The sequence below is a fragment of the Peromyscus maniculatus genome, chromosome 9, assembly GCF_049852395.1.
Source record: "Peromyscus maniculatus bairdii isolate BWxNUB_F1_BW_parent chromosome 9, HU_Pman_BW_mat_3.1, whole genome shotgun sequence".
Lineage (NCBI taxonomy): Eukaryota > Metazoa > Chordata > Mammalia > Rodentia > Cricetidae > Peromyscus > Peromyscus maniculatus.
In genome coordinates, this window is record NC_134860.1 from 40,177,624 (window position 1) to 40,202,510 (window position 24,887).

A 24,887-nucleotide genomic window follows, 5' to 3' on the forward strand; every position below is an offset into this window, starting at 1 on the left:
GTCAGAGTCTTTCCCTGAACTCAGTACTCTCACCAATTGCTTAGACTGGCCAGTGAGCTTGTGGGATTCACCCTGCCCTCCTCCCCCAACTTTGGGGTTGTGGGCGTGTGCCGCCTGCCACACCTGGCTTTTTACGTGGATGCTGGGGGCTCAGAATTCAGATTCTGATGATGTGTGGCAAGCAATCTGCAGACTGAGCCATTTCCCTAGCCTTAGTCTCTCTTAGTGTCTTACAACTTTGATATGGCATGTTCTCAATTATAGCTTCTTTCCTATGGATGTGTCATACGGGGCACTACAGTAGCACACTTACGATCACACCTGTCTACACTGGGCACACAAAAGGCTGGATGCTTTTTTCTTGACTTTTATCAGCACCTAGGCTACCCACTTATTATAGAGTGACCTTTCTTGAGACTTGAGTTGAGTTGGGTTTGCTATCCTTTGATGGCAGGGAACCTGAACCAGGCGCTCTGCATTGTGTGTTACCCCCTGAACCGTACCCCTCCTCCTTGTTTCCTGCTTTGAGGTAAAAGAAATAGAAATCATGTATGTCTGCATTGGGAAGAAGAAACACCAAAAGTACATTTTAAATTTTATCAAATTAGAAAATAGACCCAGACATGCCAAAATATCCTAGTCCCGGTGTATAATAAACATTAACTCGGAGGTTTTGTTGGACATGCAGACTCTGAGGCTGATGAGAAGGCCGGAGGGTAAAGGTGTGGCCTAGGTTGGTTTCTGTTACTGGGATAATGACTGTGACCGACAGGACTGCAGGGGAGTGGGTTTATTTCACCTTCCACGTCCAGGTAGCAGTCCATCGTGAGAAGTCAGGGCAGGAACTCAACAGAGGAACCTGAAGGGAGGGACTGACGCAGAGACCGCGGAGGAACACTGCTTACTGGCTTGTTCCTCCTGACTTGCTCACTTTGCTTTCTTACACAGCGCAGTACCACCTGCCCAGGGATGGCACTGCCCACAGTGGCCCTTCCACATCAACCATCACTCAAGAACATGCCCCACAGACTTCCTATGGACCAGTCTGATGGCATTTTCCCATTTGAGGTTCCCTCTTCTCAGATGACTCTAGCCTGTGTCAAGAGTTGATAAATAACCAAGACAGTGTGTTTAGTGTCACGCCTGACAACCCAGATCTAGTCCTCAGAGACCACATAATAAAAGGAGAAAATCTACTCCTTCAGTCGGCTATCGTGTGAGGCCCTGTTTCAGAAAAAGGGGCTCGGGTGGGAGCAGGCTCTCACTTTCTATACCAAAACTATTGAATCAGTGCATTCCTGTGTGAATTCTTGTGATCTACACGTATAGTCTGAGAATCCCACACTTTGTTCATTGTATCATTTAAAGAAAGGAGAAAAGATTTAAACTAAGAGGAAGAAATGATGTGTGATCCCAGGGCCAAGGCAGTAAGGGTGGGTTAAATGAAGGAGTGATGCACAGATTGATTGCCTGGGGGACAGGTGTTGGGGCTGAAGAGATGGCTCCGTAGTTAAGAGCACTTGCTGTTCCTGCAGAGGATCTGGGGTTAATACCCAGCCCCCGCTGGCAGCAGCTCACAACTGTCCCTTGTTAACTCTAGTTCCAGAGGATCTGGTGTGCTCACTCACTCCCCGGGCACTGGGAAGCATGTGCCATACACACACGTACATAAAAAACCAAATCTTTTAAAAAGGGAGAAAAATGTATTGACTATAAATTGGAGTCAGTACCAGGGGGACTGGAATGTTTGACCAGTAATTTGGTTTTTTTTTTTTTTTAGAGACAGGGTTTCTCTGTATACAGTCCTGGCTGGCCTAGAACTCACTATGTAGACTTCTCTCAATCTCATAGCTCTGCCTTCTGAGTGCCGGGATTAAAGGTGTGCGCGACCACTGCCTGGCTTGACCAGTAATTTTTTTTCCCCCCTGATTTTCCTGGGATCTGAATCTAGGACCATGCAGGCTAAGTTACAGGTCTAAGACCCCACCAGTGAGTTTTTATTTGATACTTCAGCATCAGTAAGTGATTGTGGATTTGGGGTCTTGGGAGTAGTTCATGAAAAGGGCAGCTAATGATGATGGCCAGGGAAGCTGGGAAGCAAAGAGAGTGTAAGCGAGAGTCTGAATGGAACAGTCATCTTAGTGAGGTCCGTCGCCCAGCTGTGGTGAGACCCGCTGCGGTGTGAAAATAGAAATGCAGGGAGAAGAGGAGAGTCATTTCCACAGACGGACAGGAACGAGGCTGTTACTTCCTACACTAGGATATTGGGTAATTTAAGTACTGACTCTGGGGACAGGAAAGGGGTGGGTGTGCTCTGGTAGTGTGAGTGTGTAATTGCACACCAGACTTGAAGGCTTCCTGACTGCTGTTGGTTTTCCTCATGGTGCAGGGCATCAAAGCCAGGGCTTCACGGCCGGGGACTGTCGGTGTGAATTACTATACCTGACTTGTAAATGGCTTTACACACCCAGTCTACCACCTGACGACATCCATAGCCCTGGTCATCTCTCTGTTTCTCCCTATATTGTGAGATCCATCACAGTGACATTCCCCTCTTCCCCTTGTACTTGGCATTGTCCGACTTTCTTGCTAGTCCGAGTTCAGCCCTTTTTAGAGCATTGCTTCCACCTTTACTCATTAATTTACTCTCCATTTATAATAGTGTTTTAGGTCGACCTTGAGTGCCATTAGGGTTTCTAACAGAGATCTGAGGCTTGATGATTGGACTAGGCTGATTGGCTGGTGAGCCCTGGGGATTTGCATGTCTCCATCTCCCCTTGTCTGGATTACAAGTGTGTTCCACCACATCTGGCTTTTTACATGATGCTGGGGATTGAAATCGGGTCCTCAAATTCCACAGTAATCACCTCACCAGGCTGCAATTGGCGGCTCTACAGACTAGACGGTACAGATGGTAAAAGGAAACATTTAATAAGCATTGCATAAACCCTTAATATCCACATTGTGTGTGAGTGTGTGTGTGTGTGTGTGTGTGTGTGTGTGTGTGATGGGGAGGGTGTGTGTGTGTGTGTGTGTGTGTGTGTGTGTGTGTGAGTGTGAGTGTGAGACGGGGAGGGTGTGTGTGTGTGTGTGTGTGTGTGTGTGTGTGTGAGTGAGAGAGAGAGAGAGAGAGAGAGAGAGAGAGAGAGAGAGAGAGAGAGAGAAAGAGAGAGAGAGAGAGGGTGTGTGTGCGCTTCAGCCATATGTGAGAAGGTTAGAGGATAACATGGAAGAGTCAGTTCTACCATGTACATTCCAGGAATTGAACTCAGGTTATCACACTTCAAAGCAAGTGCCTTTAAGCCACTGAACCATCTCTCTGGCCCCGTTATCCAGATTTTATTGCGCACCATAATACTGTGTGTATGGTATGTATATCTTGCAAAGGCCTTAAAATATACAAAAAATACAAAGGACTTTTTGTTGTTGTTACAGAATGTCGTACCCGGGCTATCCCCCTACAGGCTACCCGCCTTTCCCAGGATATCCTGTAAGTATTGCTATCAAAATGCTAAAGTCATTTGTATCTTTCATGCAGTTGTTATATAGAAGTAACCTGTGCCCTAGAGCACAGGTCATGACTCACCTGTCCAGGGCTATAAATCAGTAAGAAAAGACAAGTGTCTGGAAATGGTAGGGTGTGTCATATGTGGACACATGGAAGCCGCTTAGCTCAAGTCAATGTGCCATGCAGGGACCACACCCAGTGTTGCTGGATTAGGCTAGTTTTTCAAGTAAAGCCAGAAACCTGAATTTTATGTGAAATGATCCAAGGTTTTATCGTTTCTTTTCTGAGACAAGGTCTCAGTATGTAGTCCAGCTGGCCTAGAATTTACTGTGTAGGCCAAGTTAACCCAAACTCGCAGAGAAGACTGCCTGTCTTCTCTGGAGTGCTGGGATTAAAAATACGCACTACCACACCTACCTGGCTCAAGGCCTGTCTTTAAAACCTGAAAATTAGTTTTTAAAAATGTTAATTACTTTCTGAGCCAATACAACACACACACACACACACACACACACACACACACACACAAGCAAAATCCACCAGTCACTGGTTAACCTTTGTGTCGGAAGGCTTAAAATAACTAAGTGGGTATGGAGAGGCTCCGGGAACAAACACACAAACAAACTTAAGGACAGCTTGGCTAAGTCCCAGAATTCCAGCACCTGGACTTGTAGCTGGCTGTACTACTCTGGGGCTCACTTCATAACTGAGACTCATAAATAGTATGTCAGATTATTACTGTATCCAGGGGGAATAAAAGAATGGCCTCTGCGAGCGATAATAGCATGTGTATCTTCGTGCAAGCTAAACAAATAGCTTCCCTATCTATTTAGAGGAGAATCAGGAATATGTTCCCAAGTCCCTGGGTATTAAGCTGGACTGTGGCAACCATTTCAGTCTGCTTGCTGAAATAAACAAGTGTAACATTTCTGTGATGTAACGTGGTAAGTAAAAATTGAGTTTTTGCTTGCTTCGGGTCTGCTGGAGATCAGCCGTGGAGTAGGGTTCAGTGGCAGGGGGTCTCATTTTGTGCAGTGTTCCGGGTTCACAGGCCCTGGTTCACGGCTGCTTGTACTGCTCTGGGTGTCTTCTGCTGAGTCCTCTGGGGTTGGCTGGCAGAGCAGCAGGCTGGCATTTGAAGAGGAGGAGAGTGTGGCCGTTTAAGCAAAGGCTTTTATGAACCAGGCTTGAAGTGGTGGGCATCTCTTTTGTCTACTTGTTCACTTGTTCACTGGTTTTCAGTCCTAACAGCAGGGGGCGGTGTGTGTGTGTGTGTGTGTGTGTGTGTGTGTGTGTGTGTGTGTGTGTGTGTGTGTAATTGAGCCCAGCTTTGTGGCTGGGGAGAAAGTCTATTGAGTAGAGAAAGAATCTTGGCCACTCTTAAGACATTGTCAGTGTGAGCTAAGATCCAAAATATTAGGCTGTGTGTGTGTGACTTAGTTGCCTTTTTCTTTAATTTTATACAGTAGGTCAGAGTGTTGGTCCTCTCTAGGATGGAGGGAAGGAGCTGTATCATATTTCCTTCTGCCATGACAGTGAAGGAACTTGTGAGCTTGGTTAGTTGTTCCTCAAAGTTTGGCCCTTGATAAGAACAGGTGTCATAGCACATGCACATGTAATCACAGCACTCAGAAGTGGAGGGAGAGCAGGAGGAGTCTGAGGGGCACCTGGGCCACATAGTGAGGCCATGCAGAGAAAGGGAAGAGGGACGGCGGCAGAGGAGGAGGAGGAGGAGGAGGAGGAGGAGGAGGAGGAGGAGGAGGAGAGCTGCTTCTGACTCCCATAGAGAAAGGGACTGCTCTTGTCCACCTCACATAGAATTAAACTTAACTGAGTTCTGATGAAAATCCTAACAAAGTGGAATAGGGTTGATAAAGTAACCCTCATTGTTCTTTTTAAATAAGTTATATATGTCTACGATTACGTCCACTTGACCTGTTTCTGATTTTTCCAGCCTGCAGGTCAGGAGTCCTCTTTCCCCCCTCCCGGTCAGTATCCATATTCTAGTGGCTTTTCACCAATGGGAGGAGGTGCTTACCCGCCAGCACCTAGCGGCAGCTACCCAGGAGCTGGAGGCTACCCTACACCTGGAGGTTATCCCGCTGCTGGGGGCTATCCTGTTACCCCACATCCAGGGGGCGCTCCAGCCTATCCTGGTGGTAAGTTATAATGACTTGAGATTCGTTAAGTGTTGCTTTTGTCCCCCCGACCATCATCATTTCCTGTGTTGTGAGAGTTCAGGGTTAACTATTAACTGTGGACAGCTAAGACTTAAGTGAAGAGTCTCTGGGTTGGGAGACTCTAAGATACTCTCCTGGGAAGGGAGTCGTAGTAACGTTCTTGATAGTGAAAGGCCCTTTAGAATACACGACTTGATCATCAGTAATCCTAACGGATTGAGAGGGACTGGAGCAGTGGTTCTCAGCGCTCCTAATGCTGCGACTCTTTAATACTGTTCCTCATGTTGTGGTGACCCCCAATCATGAAATTATTTTTGTTGCTACTTCATAACTGTAATTTTGCTACTGTTATGAATCATAACATAAATATTATTGGAGATAGAGGTTTGTCAAAGAGGTCGTGACCCACAAGTTGAGACCCGCTGGGCTGGAGAGACCGCTCAGTGGGTAAAAGCTTTGACTGCTCCTCCAGAGGACCTGGCTTGGGTCCCTAGCACCCACGTGGCAACTCACAGTTGCCCATCCCTCCACTTCCAGAGGCTCTGACAACCTCTCCTGGTCTCCTGGGACACTGCATGAATGTGGTGTATTGATGTGCAGACAGAACACTCATATACATAAAATAAAAATAAATAAATCTTAAAAAAAAAAGACAGAAGCTTTAGTTAGCATCATGTGTTACCTTTGGGCTTTAGGACCACTTTATACAGATTTAATAAAAATAATATAGGGCTGGAGAGACGGCTGATCAGTTAAGAGCACTGGCTGCTCTTGCAGTGGGGCCTGGTTCTATTCCCAACACTCCCATGGTGGTTTACCAACCATCCATAACTCCATTTCCAGGGGATAGACTGCCTTCTTCTGACCCCTGAGGACACCAGGCTTACATGTGATGCGTATAAACACATGCAGGCAAAACACTCACACACAAAAGGAATACATCTAATTTAAAAACAATGTTTTAAAACCCACCACAGTGGCGGGGCAGTGGTTGTGTACACCTTTAATCCTAGCACTTGGGAGGCAGAGCCAGCTGGATTTCTGTGAGTTCGAGGCCAGCCTGGTCTACAGAGCGAGCTCCAGATCAGGCACCAAAACTACACAGAGAAACCCTGTCTCGAAAAACCAAACAAAAACAAACACACAAACAAACAAAAAACTCACCATAGTGATTTATATTGTAAGTTACTAACTAAGCTAAATGTACTAAAACTAGGTTTTTTTCAAGACAAAACCTGTATAGACCTGGCTGTCCTGGAACTCCCTCTGTAGACCAGGCTAGTCTCAAACTAACTTACTTACTTACTTACTTACTTACTTACTTACTTACTTACTTATTTATTGATTGAGTGATTGATAAAAGGTCCCACTGTGCATCCCAGGCTAGCTTGGAACTCACTGTGTAGTTCAGGCTGGCCTCCAGGTCCTGACAGTCTCTGGCTCAGCCTCCTGAGTGTTAAGGTTATAGGTACGAGTTATCACGTGTGGCTTGCTTTTTTTTTTTTTTTTTTTTTTTTTTTTTTGGTTTTTCGAGACAGGCCTTCTCTGTGTAGCTTTTGGAGCCTGTCCTGGATCTCGCTGTATAGACCAGGCTGGCCTCAAACTCACAGAGATCCTCCTGGCTCTGCCTCCCCAGTGCTGGGATTAAAGGCGTGTGCCACCACCTCACGTATGACTTATTGACATGTTGTTTTGTCTGATCCCTTCAGGACAAGGCTTTGGGGCTCCACCCGGTGGAGCAGGCTTTTCTGGCTATCCACAGCCACCTGCACAGTCTTACGGTGGTGGACCAGCCCAGGTTCCAGTACCAGGTAGGTTCCAGATATCTAGAGAGACACTTGGAATTCTGAGAGCTTTTTAGTTGTCAAGGAAACCTAGATTGTATTTGAAACAGTCTTTAGGGAATATTTATATAATCCTGTAAATAATGTTAAGTATATGGTATCATGGAATATCAATTTGATGTGCGGTCATAATCAGTAGAATGAAAATGAGGAACAATTTTCTTCTATTAACTACTTTGTCCTAAAGCCAAAAACCAACTCTTAAAGGAACCACCCCCAAGACTGTGTCCTGACAGTCATTCCAGATGGAAACAGAACTGAAGCTAGTTCAAGGGTTTTTTTTTGGTTTTGTTTGTTTAAGGTGGAGCTAGATAGATGCTCAGCAGTTGACACCATGTACTGTTCTTTTTTTTCTTTTCAAGACAGGGTTTCTCTGTGTAGCTTTGGTGCCTTTCATGGAACTCATTCTGTAGCCCAGGCTGGCCTGGAACTCACAGATATCCTCCTGCCTCTGCCTCCCAAGTCATGTACTGTTTTTGTAGAGGACCTGAGTTTGGTGCCCGGCACCCACATTGGTAGCTTACAGCCTGTAACTCCAGTTCTAGAGCATCCTACACATCTGGCCTCTACAGTGACCTACACACTTACATACATAATTTAAAAAATACAATAAGTCTATTAAATGTAAGTATCTGTGAGGGTCGTATTAAAAGATGTATGTCACCCAAGTTGGTTTTTCATTAATAAAGGAATATTTAAGCCAGGCTGCGGTGGCGCACACCTTTAATCCCAGCACTCCGGGAGGCAGAGCCAGGTGGATCTCTGTGAGTTCAAGGCCAGCCTGGGCTACAGAGTGAGTTCCTGGACAGGCTCCAAAGCTACACAGAGAAACCCTGTCTTAAAAAAAAAATCCTGGGGCTGGAGAGATGGCTTAGTAAGTTAAGAGCACTGGCTGCTCTTCAAGAAGACCCAAGTTCAATTTCCAGCACCCACATGGGGGCTCAATTTCAGAGGATCCGACACCTCTTCTGACCTCTGCTAGCAGCAGACAGGCACGCGGTGCACGGACATACGTGTAATCAGAACATGAAACAAAAAAGTTAAGTTACATTTTAAGAAATTAAAAAAATAACAACATAGAAGATTATCCTAGTGAAGATTATGGGATCAGGGAGAGGACAGGGTCTCAGTTTGTAGCCCAGGCTGTCCTGGAATAACAACATAGAAGATTATCCTAGTGAAGGTTATGGGATCAGGGAGAGGACAGGGTCTCAGTCCGTAGCCCAGGCTGTCCTGGAACGCCCGTAGTAGAATGGTCTAGAATCAAACTTGCAGAGACCCTCCTAGCTCTGGCTCCAGAGTGCTGGGATCACCATGTCCAGCCAAGACACTAATTTTAAAGAAATTACAGGAGGTATCATTGTTACCCTATTTGGCAGGTTGAGGAAACTGCAGCAAAGTTATAAAAACTATCAGGCTCCTGCGGTTAGCCAGGGGCAGGGGAATAATGGCATGAGCTCCCAAGCCCGAGGAAGAGGTTTCAAGCGTGGGGTGGAGGAACAAAGGGGAATAATGTATAAGAAATGAAGACAGAGGGTGGTTGTTTGAGGGACACAAGGAAAGATATGGGGACCCAGCTGTGAACAGAGAACAGTGACTGTATGTGCAGAAAAATGTGCTGACGCCCATTGTCCTGTACCTTAAACAAGACGTTGCTTATCCACTGGGCAGCAGAGCACGACTGTGTGCTTGTGTGTCCCTGGCGAGCGACGTGAACGGCTGCTGTAACCCGTTTGTCTTGTTTGCTCTTGACGTACAGGTGGCTTTCCCGGAGGACAGATGCCCGGAGGACAGATGCCCGGAGGACAGATGCCCTCTCAGTACCCCGGAGGACAAGCTCCTTACCCTAGCCAGGTACCTTTGCTTCTGTCTCCTCAAGTGTTTGCTTCTACCCTTTAAATTTAGTATGGGTACCTGGGCCCCACGGTGCTGAGGAAGCGAGGGTGCCACTCTCTTGTGAGGCAGAGGAGATGATTTGTCACATGTCACAGTAAGCGGGGGATGTTAACTTGACTTTCGACGGGCCCTGTGGTCTTTGGCCATCTGCCTTAAGTAGTGTCTGATTCATTTGGTCCGAGCATCCTCCATCCTTCTCGCAGGTGATGGTGCTCTCCCTCTGTCCTAGAGAATGCATGAGTGCCCTGCGCATTGGTCATAGCATCTCTGCCCTCAGCAATAGTTGTGGCTAGGAACTTGGGTGGCGGGTGGGTGAGATTTTATGAGGGATGGCTGCTTTCTGTTTTGCCTTTTATAACTTTCCACTCTTGTTTCAGATCAATACAGAATCCTTTTCTTCCTATCCTGCTTTCTCTCCTGTTTCTTTGGATTATAGCAGTGATGTGAGTAAGGACTGCCAGCGTCCACTAATTGCTAGGTCCTTTTTATGTGCCAGTGTTGGTTCCTAGAGCTCACTGTGTGGACCAGGCTGGCCTTAAACTTGTAGTGATGCCCTGCCTGTACTGGGATTAAAGGTGTGCACCACCACATCTGGTATTCTTTCTGATTCCTAGGGTTGGGTCTTTATTTACCCTCAGTGCTTGACCGAACTTGAAACAGGGGAGCTAGTTAAGTCTGTTGAACTGATTTGTCAGTAGCCCTATAAGGTTTCCTGTATTTGAAATTTTTTCCTACCTCTCTATCTAGTTCCCTGTTTTCATACTGTTTTATTAAGTGCTCGATTCTTTCATGTCCTCTGCAAGGTACTAGAATAAAATTAATGAGCTTGGATCCTTGCCTTTATCTTGACCTGTAAAAATTGTTTCTGTGTTACATACTAAGGGAGGTCTGGCTTTTTCAAGCCTGCTTCTGGCCAGGGTAGAAGGACTATGGGACTGGAGAGGGACTCCTCAGTGACTTTGTTTTGCTCACATTGGGATTTATTGAATTTGAGATGCAGAGAGATTTGAGGACCTTGTCCAGGTCTGCACAGCTAGTGGAAGACTAGGTGAGACTAGGTCTTAGTTCTTCTGACCGGCACGACTCAGAGCACGACTCTCACAGAGAGAGTCCTCTGAAACTACGGCAGATTGCTTTTAGCCCTTTTTAAAATTATTCATATTATGAATCTAGGGAGGATTAACATAAATCTGTAGTTTAATTGTGTGAGGGGAACGTGATAACCACTACACTACAGAAACTAGCTTAGTTTAATTGTGAAAGAGAGTTTTGGTTTTATTAAGCATTGTGTGTGTTCCTGTGTATGTTTGTGTATGTGTTCGTGCACATGTGTGAACACAGGTACTGTGGTGTGTGTGGAGGTCAGAGGACATCTTGCGGAAGTTGGTCCCCAGGAGTGAACGAGTGAACTCAGGTTGTCAAATTTAGCACCCAGCACCTTTACCCAGTGAGCCGTTTTGCTTGTTAGCCTCTGAATTATTATTTTTTCAAGTTAGGTGTGAAGGGGTGGGCGTCATTATAATTTATATATATAATGTATGTGTACATACATATACACACATACACACACGTGTGTGTCATTTTACTTCTGACCCATTCCCTTCCTCCGCTGCCCTCTCCCCCCCTCCCCATCCATCTCGAGGTGACCCCTTTCCTTTCCTGTAAACCTCTTCTGCTTTCACCCCTCAGGTGTCCTCTTATCTTCTGCTCCACCCCCTCCTTTAGGGCCTTTTTATTTGCGTCTCTTGATACAATAAGGGGTTTGTTGTTGGGTTACAAAGTCACCAGTGGGGTTTTTACACACACAACACACACACACACACACACAGACACACACACACACACACACACACACACACACACACACACACACACATACGTCTTGGGTTTGATTTTGTTCACCTCCCTGCCCTCATCTCCACTGTTTCTTGTGCTCCCTTGTTTCCCCACCCCCAACCCTTCAGGCCTCTTTCTAGTTCCTGGCAGAGGTTTATTTTATTTTATTTTACTTTTTTTAAAAAAAGATTTATTTATTTATTATGTATACAGAGGAGGGTGCCAGATCTCATTACAGATGGTTGTGAGCCACCATGTAGTTGCTGGGAATTGAACTCAGGACCTCTGGAAGAACAGCCAGTGCTCTTAACCTCTGAGCCATCTCTCCAGCCCCTGGCAGAGGTTTATATATGAGCAATATGTTGAAAAAAATTTTTACACTGTGGTATTTGTTACAAGTAGAATAATTTTAATTTTTCCTTAAAACTACTTTGGAAATATTTATTGTTCTATGCTTACATTTCTGGCTTAGACATTTGTGGGGAGTAACTGCTAAGCCTTTTTGGCAAAACAAAATGTTAGGGTATGAATATATGTAAGTGGGAGGAATTCCGAGCAATGAGGACATTTCCTGGCCTGGAAGGCTTGCTTGGTGGAAACGTGCTGCCCATGCACAGGGCCTGGGTCCAGTCCCCGTGCCAGAGAGAGTTCTTGCTCTAGTGCTGGGCTGCCCCGTCCCCTTCTCCCTTTTTATTTTTTGTCTCCAACAAGTGTTGGGTTATTCTTTGTTGTTGTTGTTTTTGTTTGTTTGTTTTTTGAGATAGGGTCCCTGGCCGTCCTGGAACTCACTCTGTAGACCAGGCTGGCCTCAAACTCAGAGATCCACCTGCCTCTGCCTCCTGAGTGCTGGGATTAAAAGGTGTGCCACTGCCCAGCTGTGTTATTCTTTTCCTTCCTTCCTTCCTTCCTTCCTCTCTATTGTTTAAGAGAATTATTTTAGATTTATTTATTTTATTTAATGTGTGCATGTTTTGCCTGTAGATGTGTATGGGCACCATGTGAGTGCCTGGTGTATGCAGAGGTCAGAGAGGGCGTCATCCCTGGAACTGGAGCTGCAGATAGCAGTGCATGCTGGGAACTGAACCTGGCACCTCTGACAGAGCAGCAAGTTCTCCTGACCACTGAGTCATCACTCCAGCCTTTTTTCTTTAATTTAGATTTAAAGTTTGTTTTTTGAGACAGTAAACAAATGAGTTGATTTACAGAATTGTATTTTAAACTTTCAATTTGGAAATCAGACTTACAAACAAAATTGTAGTAATAATACAAAGAATTCCTAGATTCTCCAAATGCTGTCTTTCAACAAAAACCCAATGTGATGATCCAAAGCAGAAAATAACATTAATGTAGCACTGTTGCCTACCCTCCGTCCTTGCTCAGATTTTACCGACTGTCCCAATATTGTCCTTCTGGATCGAGATGACACCTAGGGTGAAACCCTGGACATAGTGTCATGTCTCTTTAGTCCTCTTTTTTTTTTTTTTTAGTAAATTTATTTTACAACATCATTCAGTTCAACATAATAGCCACAGATTCCCCTGTTCTCCCACTCTCGCCCCCCCTCCCCCTCCCCCCACCCCACCCCCCATTCCCACCTCCTCCAGATCCTCTTTAGTCCTCTATAACTTGAAAGTTCCTCGGTCTCTTGTTTATGACCTTGACACTTTGAAGAGTGCTACAAGTATTTTTTTGGTTTGCGTATGTCTGATGTTTCCCCATGTTTAAATTCAGGTCAGAATGTTTTGGCAGGAGTCCGGCAGAGATGTTTTCCCAGCATGTCGTGTCTGAAGGCACGTACTGTTACCCCATTGCCGGTTCAGGGTGGGGCCCGGCAGGTTTCCACATTGCAGTGTTGCAAACTCTGTAAATATCTTGGCTCTCGCATACCTTTGCCCTCTAATTGTAGAATAGTTATAATTTTTTTTCCCTCGAGACAGGGTTTCTCTATATAACAGCCCTGGCTATCCTGGATCTTGCTCTGTAGACCAGGCTGGCCTCGAACTCAGATCCGCCTGCCTCTGCCTCCTGAGTGCGGGGACTAAAGGTGTGCCCCACCGCCGCCGCCCAGCTCACATTTATAATTCTTGACTAAAGTAGTTTATTATGCTATTTACCAAATGACATTTTTATTGTTATGTAGAGTTGTGCTTGCAAAATATCCTCTATTGGTTCTGATTTGGCTCTTCCTCCTCGTCTTCCTCTTCTTCCTTGTCTTCCTCCTTCTCTTGCTCCTCCTCTTCCTCCTGTATGGCACTGGGGAGCGAACCCTGGGCCCCACACTTGGCAGTACGCTACCACCAAGCTACAACCCCAGCCATTCTGGCTTGGTTTTGTTTGTTTGTTTTTTAAATTATAACATGAAGAATAGTACACCTCCCAGAATCCCTAACCTCACTTCCATTTTGTGCTTTTCTTGTTATTATATAAAATGTTCATTTCATGTTTTGTCAAATAAGTAGATTCCATATAGGAAATAGAGATGATCCACATTACATTGCTAGTGTGAAAATTCACTTGGGCACTTCATGTATACTTCATTAATGCCATTTCCCCCTTCAGATCAAACATTATCATTCATCTCTTATTGTCAGGGAGTCAATCTCTCATCTCTCCCTCTCTGACAAAAAGGAAGCTAAGGCATAAGAAGGTTGTGACTTTAATTTTCCAAGTTTACCTGTGTCCCGTGGAAGTTTGATGTGTGGCTCTGTGTTAGGGGACACATCTGTTTGTAAGGGGTTAGAGCTGTCCAAATTAGGCTTGATGGTAGGCCTGGTGATAAATAAATGCTCATGTCCTTGTGCTAAACCCTGTACACATATGGCATCTGGGTGAAGTCTTCAGGTTGCCTTATTGTCCAAGCAAAGCTCCTTACTTGAACTTTATACCCCTTCTGTTATCAGCCCGCTGCAATGACTCAGGGTACCCAAGGAACAATCCGACCAGCCTCCAACTTTGATGCTATGAGAGACGCAGAAATTCTCCGCAAGGCAATGAAGGGGTTTGGTAAGAAAAATGGATTGTCTTCTTAACAACTATAAGGGAAGTGAAGCTGTGTCATAAGTGAAGTCCTGTGTCAACTTCTTCTCAGTGTCATCTGGGGTCTCCTGCCTTGGAGCATTCTTATCCTTATAGAAATATATCTGTGACTCTTCCAGGGACAGATGAGCAAGCAATTGTGGATGTTGTGTCCAATCGTTCCAATGACCAGAGGCAACAAATTAAAGCAGCCTTTAAGACCATGTATGGCAAGGTATGTCTTTTTCCTTTCAGTGAGACGCAGCGGGGTCTATTCTACAGGTCTGCATCCATGTCAGATTGGTTACTGTATTTTAACTAAGACTGTGGGGAAAAGGACAGATATATGGACTTCACAGACTCTAGGATTAGTATCTCTTCAAAGCCTTTTTGTTTGTTTTTTATTTGTTTGTTTTTTCGAGACAGGGTTTCTCTGTGTAGCTTTGGAGCCTGTCCTGGAACTCACTCTGTAGCCCAGGCTGGCCTCGAACTCACAGAGATCTGCCTGGCTCTGCCTCCCGAGTGCTGGGATTAAAGGCTGCGCCACCACTGCCCGGCTCTTCAAAGCCTTTTTTACTTGAGAGTAGTCCCTCATCTCTCCTCATACTGCATCTTGTATGTGATAGTCGTTCAGGAAACAGTGGCTATGACCCCCACCAAGATCTGCTCCGTACTTAGTCCTTAGTCTGTTTCTTCTCAGCCATTGGTCGTCCTCCACCCTCTTCCCTCTGAATGTGTCCCGTGGTATAATTATATGGAACTGGTCTCTCATAGTGCTGTATTCTTGTTTCCTCATTTGCAAGGCAAACTTCTTCAGATCTGACCTTAACTATTAGCTACTATGAGTGAGTCTCCCCTTACTTGGGGCAGAATTTGGCTGACCCTTCAATGGTTCACAGACTTTTTTTTATTTTTCAAGACAGGGTTTCTCTGTGTAGCCCTGGCTGTCCTGGATCTCGCTCTGTAGACCAGGCTGGCCTCGAACTCACTGAGATCCTGAGTGCTGGGATTAAAGGTGTGCACCACCACTGCTCCCTACAGCACTTTTTCAAAGTCTGTTAGCCTGTTTTCCTCTGCCCAGTTCAGATATACTTCTCTGTATTATTATTATTATTATTATTATTATTACTAAGTTTTTCTTTTCTTCTTCGTGTGTGTGTGTGTGTGTGTGTGTGTGTGTGTGTGTGTGTGTGTGTGTGTGTATGTATGTGTATTATGGGTATACACTGAGCCTTATTACCAGGCTCTCTTTTTTTTTTCATTTATTCTCTGTGTGAATGTATGTTATGTGGTTGTGTACATGTCACACCACACATGTGTTAGTATCACATGAGTGGGTTCTTTCTTTCTAATGTATTGATCTCAGGTTGTCAAACTTAACAACTCAGGTTATGGCAGAGGCAGGCACATCTCCAAGTTCAAGGCCAGGCTGGTGTACAGAGTGAGTTCCAGGACAGCCAGGGCTACACAGAGAAACCCTGTCTCAAGAGAAAAACAAAACAAAACAAAAAAAACCTCAGGTTGCCAGGTTGAACAGCAGGTGCTGTTTTTCTTTCTCTTTCTGTAATAAAGACCATTACCAAAAACCACTTGGAGAGAAAAGGATTTATGGGCTGGAGAGATGGCTCAGTGGTTAAGAGCACTGGCTGCTCTTCCAGAGGACCCAGGTTCAATTCCCAGCAACCACATGGTGGCTCACAACCACCTGTAATGAGATCTGGTGCCCTCTTCTGGCCTGCAAGGACACATGCATGCAGACCACTGTATACATAATAAATAAATCTTTAAACAAAAAAAAAAAGAGAGAAAAGGATTTATTTCTCTTCACAGGTTGTAGTCTGTCATCAAGGGAAGACAGGACAGGAAGTGAAGTAGAGACCATGGAGGAATTGTACTGGCTTGCTTCCCATGGCCTGCTCGGTTGACTTCCTTAAACACCCAGGACCACCTGCCCGGGGCGGCCCCACCTGCAGTGAGCCCTACAGGTCAATGTGATGGAGGCCTTGTCTCAACTGAGGCTCCTTTTGTCAGATGCCCTGACACATAAAGTTGACAGCAAAACTAAGCAGACACCTACTGAGCCCAGTTTCTCTTAAGATTAATCATGCAGCGCAAAGCCCAGACTTCGTGTAAAGCTGAGTGTGGTGTGCACACTTACCATTCCAGTACTCAAGTGCTGGCACAGGGACATGGCCAGGCGCTCAGGGTTGGCCTGGCCTGCAGAGTGCAACCCTGTTCAAAAAAACAAAAATACTTCAATCCCAGCACTCGGGAGGCAGAGCCAGGCGGATCTCTGTGAGTTCAAGGCCAGCCTGGGTTACAGAGTGAGTTCCAGGAAAGGCGCAAAGCTACACAGAGAAACCCTGTCTCCAAAAACAAAACAAAAAACCAAACCAAAACAAAAATACTGTAGATATGGTACTACTGAGAACCTCCTAAATGTTCCTTGTTTGTGGTCCATTTTTTATTTTTTTGCCTCAAGTGACTTCCTCTTTACCCTCTGCCTGTTTATTTTCATATATTTGGCAAATACCTTTACCCACTCAACATCTCACCAGCCCTCATGTTATTAACTTTGGATTATTCTTTTTCTAATCATACTTCCTGTCTTTGTATCTGGTACAGTAGAAGAACTGCAGCAAGGATTTAAGTGTTTCTAGACGTGATAACTTTATCACTGAATTGAACAGATTTACTCGTTTCTCAGTAAGGATTTAAGTGTTTCTGGACATGATGACTTTATCACTGAATTTAATACTCATTGCTTAGCATGTCACATTCAGAGTTAAATTTTGTCCTTTCATAGTACCAATTTCATTTCATTTCCCATAAGATTCAAGTGAGGGGCTGAACAGGTGGCTCAGTGGTTAGAACACTGGCTGTTCTTCCAGAGGACCCCAGGTTCTGTTCCCTGCAGCCACACAGCGGTTCACAACCCTCTGTAACCCCAGTTCCAGGAGATCCAGTGCCCACTTCTGGCCTCCACAGGCACTGCAGGCTCATGGTGCACAGACAGATGTAGGCAAGACACCCACATACACATAAAATGAAAATTATTTAAAAAAAAACCTCGTGTGAGATAAGCTATAGAAATCCTGTGTATTGGCCGGGCAGTGGTGGCACACACCTTTAATCCCACACCTTTAATCCTTGGGAGGCAGAGACAAACAGATCTACAGAGCAAGTTTCAGGAAAACCAGAGCTACACTGGGAAACCCTGTTTCAAAAAACTTAAAAAAAAAAAAAAGTCCTATGTACTTAATTTTTCACATATTATTCAACAGGATTTAATTAAAGATCTCAAGTCCGAGTTGAGTGGAAATATGGAAGAGTTAATCCTTGCCCTGTTCATGCCTTCTACATACTATGATGCCTGGAGTTTACGGAAAGCGATGCAGGTACTCGGTCTTATTTGCTATGACTCTTCTGTATTGCTTAGTAGATAAAGCCTCGCAGATTTGGATAGTTCGGAATTTGCAGCGATAGATGAGGCAGAATTTTATTTTGTTCCATCTGAATTGTGGCGTAATTCTCTTCAGAGACCTTTGCTTCTGTGTCCCCCTTCCGTCATTCCATAGGGAGCTGGAACTCAAGAGCGTGTGTTGATAGAGATTTTGTGCACAAGAACAAATCAAGAAATCCGAGACATTGTTAGATGCTACCAATCAGAATTTGGACGAGACCTTGAGAAGGACATTAAGTCAGATACCTCAGGACATTTTGAACGTCTCCTCGTGTCCATGTGCCAGGTGAGTGTAGTGTGAATGTGTTAGTGGAGGGAACATACATCTGTGTGCTGGGCATTTGCCAGTGAGTGTACCTCATTAATAGTCAGCTCCGTGAATTATTGCTGTCTTTAAGAGGAACAACACAATGCAGTGAACAGGTTTCCTTGTAGCTATTACTGGGACTTCGTTCATCTGACTTTTGTAAGGAATAAGAACATGACTTCTTTCAGAGTCTGTGAAATCAGAACTAGCCTGGGGCTGTGGTAGAGGTGGAGATGGAAGTCCATGTCAGCTTAGCAGGGTCCTGTCTGCTAATTTAGACCACCAGAAGATGTGTGGGGCCACGGTGAATGGGCAAGAGATGTCAGCTGTAGGAGGTGAGGAGGACAGAAAAGTACTGCAGTTGGCACCTTCCTTATTCCCTGGTGTGCAGAGAGGGGACAAGAAGAAATTCTACAGCAGAGTATTTGGAATAGTGTTAAAACAGTGAGATGAGAGCCGGGCGGTGGTGGCGCACGCCTTTAATCCCAGCACTCAAGAGGCAGAGGCAGGCGGGGCTCTGCGAGTTTAAGGCCAGCCTGGTCTACCAAGTGAGTTCTAGGACAGGCACAAAGCTACACAGAGAAACCCTGTCTCGAAAAACCAAAAAAAAAAAAAAAAAAAAAACAGTGACATGAAGTCAAATCGATGTGTTGGAGAGACATACAAAAGCGTGTCATACTGATGAGCATCAGGAGTTACTTACTGTGCTAGTGTACAGCAGGACAGGATCTCAAGGGTCTAAAAGTGGAGGAGGGGCCCTGAGGAGCCAAGGAAAGATAGTACAGAGAGTGCACAGATGTGCAGTGGACGGGACAGAGCGCACAGACTGTATAGTAGGTCTGGAATAGTGTGCAAAAGCTGGAGCTACAAAAATGAATGAGAAGGTATAGGAGGAACTAAATCTAACAGCAAAGCAGAAGAGTGAACTGGGATTTGAAAAGAGCAAGAGGGGAAGACAGGCGTGGCTGTTTAGTGCTTATAAAAGAGGGGGTGGTTCTTAACTGGGTTGGTCTTTATGCAGGCTCCCTGGCCCATCCCTGAGAAGTCAATTCTTAGAAAACGGGGTCTAAACTATGTACTTAAATCCAAAGAATCATTTGAATTTTTCCTGAGCACCTTCAGAAGAGTGTTACTTTTATTATTTGTGGTTTGGAGGGAGAGCTTGCAGGCCTTGCTTACACAGGAGGCAGGCAGGCTGCCTCTGAGCTCGGCCTCCTTTGGAACACACTTTGCTGTGTTATGTCCAGTTACCCATTTGTAATATGACTGTACCATCCCTCGTGCCAAGTGCTCCTCAAAAGAGACTTCTCCAGCCTTTATTTCTGTTTTCTTGTCCTTGGCGTTGGATCTAGAGGTTCATGAACGCAAGGCAAACTCCACCACTACGCTCTATTCCCAGCCCTCATAGTAAATAGGTGTGTACTAGCAGAGTACCTGGATCTGAAACCTTACATGGTCCCTTCTTAGAGTGAAATTCCCTGAGGACAGAGCCCTTGTTTCTGGTGTCCCTATACCTAACCTAATGCCTGGTACAAAGAAAATGCTTGGTATTTACAGTTTTGTAGGAATGAGACTCTACAGTGTGTTTTGATCTCAAATCCAAGCTAAAGAGAGGTATAATACTTTTTTCATTTGAGTGATAGTTTATATTCCCTTGTTAGACATTTAGCTGTAATTTAGTGCTCAAAGCCCTGAAACCTCTCACTTCAACCCTATTAAACCATGACCATATATTCCAAAACCCCAAACTAATTATAACGTATTTGGGAAGGAAAGGTATACATGGCTGACTTGGTGTATTCACCTTCAATAAGTTACCCCTGTAAACCCCAGAGTGACTGGATTGAGGAAGGAACTTCACCTCTGATTCCTGTCTTTCTCTTGCAGGGAAACCGTGATGAGAACCAGAGTGTAAACCACCAGATGGCTCAGGAAGATGCCCAGCGCCTCTATCAGGCTGGCGAGGGGAAGCTAGGGACCGATGAATCCTGCTTCAACATGATCCTGGCCACAAGAAGCTTCCCTCAGCTGAAAGCCACCATGGAGGCTTATTCCAGGGTATGAACTCTTCTGAAGACTTTGTGTCTGTTTGAAGATCTAAAATACTTACCTCCCTAATTTTTGTTTGCAGATGGCTAATCGAGATTTGTTAAGCAGTGTGAGCCGAGAGTTTTCCGGATATATTGAAAGTGGTTTGAAGGCCATCTGTAAGACTCTTTCTTTTGCACTTTTCCTTATTTTGTTTTTAACTGAGTGATTACAGTTAATATAGTCGTCTCCCTAGAATCTGCTTAGGCAGAAACCGAGTAAACCCTGTATTCTATATAAAATCCTTGCATATTGATGGTGTGATCAGGAAGGATTTCTTGTTTGTTTGCTTGAGATTATTTGGCTTTCATTTGTATATATTTTTTGAGTACCACAAGGAGAACCCGTATATTGTAGTCATTCTCTTTAACAAATGAGGAAGCCCTAAGGAACTCCTGTGCTACCACAGGACACCTTTTTTTAGTTAGTTAATTAATTTGCTTATTGAGACAGGGTTTTACTATGTAGACCAGGTTGGCTTTGAATTCACAAAGATCCACCTGCCTCCACCTCCTGAGTGTGCCTCCATCATAGTACACAAACACCCTCCATATACAGTACACAGACACCCTCCATATATAGTACACAGACACCCTCCATATATAGTACACAGACACCCTCCATATATAGTACACAGACACCCTCCATATACAGTACACAGACACCCTCCATATACAGTACACAGACACCCTCCATATATAGTACACAGACACCCTCCATATATAGTACACAGACACCCTCCATATATAGTACACAGACACCCTCCATATATAGTACACAGACACCCTCCATATATAGTACACAGACACCCTCCATATATAGTACACAGACACCCTCCATATATAGTACACAGACACCCTCCATATATAGTACACAGACACCCTCCATATAGAGCCCTCAGAACACATCATACAAGTGCTTAACACTGAGACTCTCTGGAGTAAATGTGTTTGTGATGATCTGACACCTCGATGTGTGGGAATTCTGTCCTCACGGATACTACAGAAATAAGGAGAGTGTTGCTAATTTCTTAATACTAGCCACGGAGTGCCTGAAATGTTAATGTAACAAATACGGCTAAAGTGACAGAGTGCAGTGTGTACCCTCGGCCATCTGTGGGAACTCACTTTGCTAAGTAATGTATGTCCCAGTGACTCCGAGCGCCAAACGCTGCTTTCAAATCTTTGTCAATCTGTTTTCTCGTAGATGATATTCATAGCTTTTTCTCAGCCAAATGACAGTCGCTTGTGTGTGTGTGATGCTTGGAATTAAACCTAGGGCTAGAGCCCCAGCCCCCAGATTTTTTTTTTTTTAATTTTATTTACTTTGTGTGAGACAGTATGAGATATGTATGATATGGACATATGCCACCACAGCATGCCTGTGGAGACTAGAAGGCATTTCATGGAGTCAGTTCTTGCCTTCTACCTTTAAGTGGATTTGGGGGTCGAATTCAGGCCATTGGGCTTTTACAAATGCTTTTTCCTGCTGAGTCCTAGCTCATTCTCAAAACTGTATTCTTAATGTAAAGAATTCAGATTTTTCTGGGCTCTGGTAGTGCACACCTTTAATCCCAGCACTTGGGAGGCAGAGGCAGAGGCAGATGGATCTCTGAGTTCGAGGCCAGCCTGGTTTACGGTGTAAGTTCCAGGATAGCTAGGGCTACACAGAGAAACCCTGTCTCAAAAAAACAAAAAACAAAACAAAAAAAATCAGATTTTTGTCATTTCTTTTAAAAATATTACTTAATCTAGGGCACCCTTGCTATAGATTTTCATACTTGAAAATGTAAAGAATCTACATCAGTGCATCTATAAAGAGAAAATAGATTTATTGGCTAGAGGGGTTCCTCTAAACATGAAGGTTGCCTGTCTGATTCAGCTACAAAGATTGACATATGCTGAGAAAAAATCAGGGGGCAGAGGATCATCAGTGCCTTTGGATTTCTGTGTAAACTAATCAAAACGGGGCTTAAGTGGAGCCGCAGATGTGGGCTGTCCGGCCGGCCCGGGCTCCTTCCTGAAGCTTGTCTGCCTTGCAGTGCAGTGTGCCCTCAACCGACCTGCCTTCTTCGCTGAGCGACTCTACTATTCCATGAAAGGCGCTGGCACAGACGACTCCACCCTGGTCAGGATTGTGGTCACTCGAAGTGAGGTGAGGCAGGGGCACTTTCCCTGTGTCAGATTGTACTTGATTCTGAGTGGTGATTTCTTCAGTGTTCTCCTTCGGAATGCCGTGCCCTCCGAGCCGAGAGAGGTTTTCAGTACTAAAAGACTTCCGTCCCTCAGTGAAGACAGCACAAAAGCTTTCCTACCTGAAAAGGCCTGTGGAGAATACAGGCTTATGGGAAATTGCCAAGTTTATTTGTTTGTTTGTTGATTAAGTTGCTAAGGAGACTAGGGTCTCATTGGATTGCCCAGGCTGGTAGGACTACAGGCACACGCATTGTGTCTGGCTTGCTTATCTACTGACTGACTTTCACAGTGCTGGAACTCACACTCAGGTACTTGTGCACACTGAGCAGTTACTCTGTTAAACTAAGTTACTCTGCCATTGAGTTAAGCTTGGGTTCCAGTTTGTTCTTTTCCTTGGTCATGTAAAACGCAAATGTACCCATGTAGATTAATCCGTTTCGATATCAAGTTAGCATCCTTGCTAACTGTGAAATAATCTTTGAATTTGTCAGTTTTTACTTCATATATATTGATTATATATATTTATTTGAGGGGGCAGTATTTCAAGACAGAGTTTCTCTGTGTAGCCCTGGCTGTCCTAGAACCCACTCTGTAGACCAGGCTGGCCTTGAACTCAGAGATGTGCCACCACTACCACCACCACCACCACCTGGCCCATTTTGACCATTTTTGTTTGTTTTGTTTTTAATTAAGGAATTTTTTATTCATTTAACATAGCAACCACAGATCCCCCTCTCTTCCCCCCTCCAGCCTTCCCCCACCACCCTCCCCCATTCCCTCCTCCTCCAAGGCAAGGCCTCCCATGGGGAGTCAGCAGAGCCTGGTACATTCAGCTGAGGCAGGTTCAAGCCCCTCCCCCTGCATCAAGGCTGTGCAAGGTGTCCCACCATAGGTAATGGGCTCCAGAAAGCCAGCTCGTGCACCAGGGATGTATCCTGAGCCCACTGCCAGGGCTATTTTGGCCCTTTTTAAGTGTTCTGTGGCGGTAAACACAGTCACATTGTTGTACACTGTCACATCTGGAACTTTTTACGTCTTGCACAACTGAAAATTCATCCTCTTGCAAGAGTCACCCCTGCCCTTCTCCTCTGTCAGCAGTCGTCATACAACTCTGTGTCCCTGCATTGATGGCCTAGATGCCTCGTGCGGCTGGAATTGTACAGCATTGTTGTTGAGACGAGCTTCTTTTCCTTAGCCTAGCTTCATAGAACTCATCATGATTGCAGAACATGTCAGAAATTTCTTCTCAAGATGAATGACAACCCGCTGTGTCTGTATATGACTAACTTTGTTTATGCATACTTGGTTTGCCTCTACCTTCTGTGTTTTATGAATGATGCTGCTATGAGCACGGTGTAATCCCTTCAAGTCCCTGCTACTTCGTTTGGGAATTTAGCAAGAAATGGAGTTGCTGGGTGATACTGTAATTCTGTAGATCCTTTTTTAAAATCACCATACTGTTCTCCACAGCAGCTACCCTGTGTTCCATCCCGCCAGAAATGGACAAGTGTTATCACTTCTTGGCATCCTTACCACCACTTACTATATTACACACTTTTATAAAGCTATCTTGTTATCAAGTAACATATATTCTAAAGTGACTAGTATTTGGAGAATAACAAATAAAACTGGTATCGTGTCTATCCGGTGTTTTCCAAAGCAGCAAATGAGCTCTTCACAGATGGTGTGCACAGGCGACCTCAGCACTAGTATGAACAATAATTCTGGAATGTTGGTGTTTATCCTTCCCCATTCTGATTATTAACGTATCACTAAACAAATGCATTTTCTTTTAACAGTTATTTTATCTTTTTTCTGACCGACCATTTCTTACAGATTGACCTTGTTCAGATAAAGCAGATCTTCACCCAGATGTATCAGAAGACCCTAAGCACAATGATTGCCAGCGACACAAGCGGGGATTACAGAAAGCTGCTTATGGCCATCGTTGGCCAGTGAGAGGATGTTTGGGTGTTTGTCTTTAATGAATGACCCTATTCAGAGCTTATCCTTGCAAGCAACGAGACCTGCATGCAGCAATGTCAACACCAGCTAACCTGAGTAGCTTTTTACTAAGAACTGTGTCGGGGTAACGTGCTTGGTTTGCGCACGTTGTTGCTGCCTTAATTCTAATGTTTTTTTTTTCTTTTTTTTCCTTCTTTCTATATCCAACCAGTGTAAAAGCCATATCAGTGATGTAGTAATTTTGCACCATTTGTAAAGCTTCATCTGACTGCTTTTATTTTAATCAAGATTTCAAATTGAATAAAATTCACAGTAATCTCTAATTCTGTGTAATGTTAAAATTTCTTGAAGGTTCATTACCTCTAGTTCAAAAAAAATGAGAGAATAAGAATCGTGTTTTTAAAGCTGATGCTGGTCTGGTTTGATTTCAGAACATAATTTTCAGTTCAGGAACAGAAGTAGTTAGACGCCACAGTAACTCATATCAGATGGCTGAAGTTCCCTGGTACAGATGAAGTGAGACGTGGTCTCAGCTAGTAGTATTGTAGGACTTAAAGCCACATGATGTTCACTCAAACAAACTCTTAGCC

At 44.6% G+C, this 24,887-nt stretch overlaps 1 protein-coding gene and 1 long non-coding RNA gene across 5 annotated transcripts in view; both read left to right on the plus strand.

Moving 5' to 3' along the window:
* The window catches only part of Anxa7 (annexin A7), a 28,377-nt gene extending 3,757 nt beyond the window's left edge, over positions 1–24,620 (plus strand). Inside the window, exons 2-14 of one of the 4 annotated variants that reach the window (XM_042284685.2) lie at positions 3,436–3,490; positions 5,463–5,667; positions 7,398–7,499; positions 9,292–9,386; positions 9,806–9,871; positions 14,165–14,267; positions 14,420–14,514; positions 17,564–17,677; positions 17,858–18,028; positions 19,937–20,107; positions 20,181–20,256; positions 22,179–22,291; positions 24,169–24,620. In XM_042284685.2, the coding sequence (XP_042140619.1) occupies positions 3,437–3,490; positions 5,463–5,667; positions 7,398–7,499; positions 9,292–9,386; positions 9,806–9,871; positions 14,165–14,267; positions 14,420–14,514; positions 17,564–17,677; positions 17,858–18,028; positions 19,937–20,107; positions 20,181–20,256; positions 22,179–22,291; positions 24,169–24,291 (1,488 nt within the window). In that variant the 5' untranslated portion in view covers position 3,436 and the 3' untranslated portion in view covers positions 24,292–24,620. The remainder of the gene's footprint in view (positions 1–3,435; positions 3,491–5,462; positions 5,668–7,397; positions 7,500–9,291; positions 9,387–9,805; positions 9,872–14,164; positions 14,268–14,419; positions 14,515–17,563; positions 17,678–17,857; positions 18,029–19,936; positions 20,108–20,180; positions 20,257–22,178; positions 22,292–24,168) is intronic. The other 3 variants (XM_006984805.4, XM_076544730.1, XM_076544731.1) reach the window with 3 other exon arrangements.
* Positions 9,878–12,827, plus strand: LOC143267320 (uncharacterized). The gene is made up of 3 exons (XR_013042326.1): positions 9,878–10,623; positions 10,673–11,416; positions 11,607–12,827. It is a non-coding gene; the product is annotated as an uncharacterized LOC143267320 (long non-coding RNA).
* Positions 24,621–24,887: the final 267 nt, after the last annotated feature.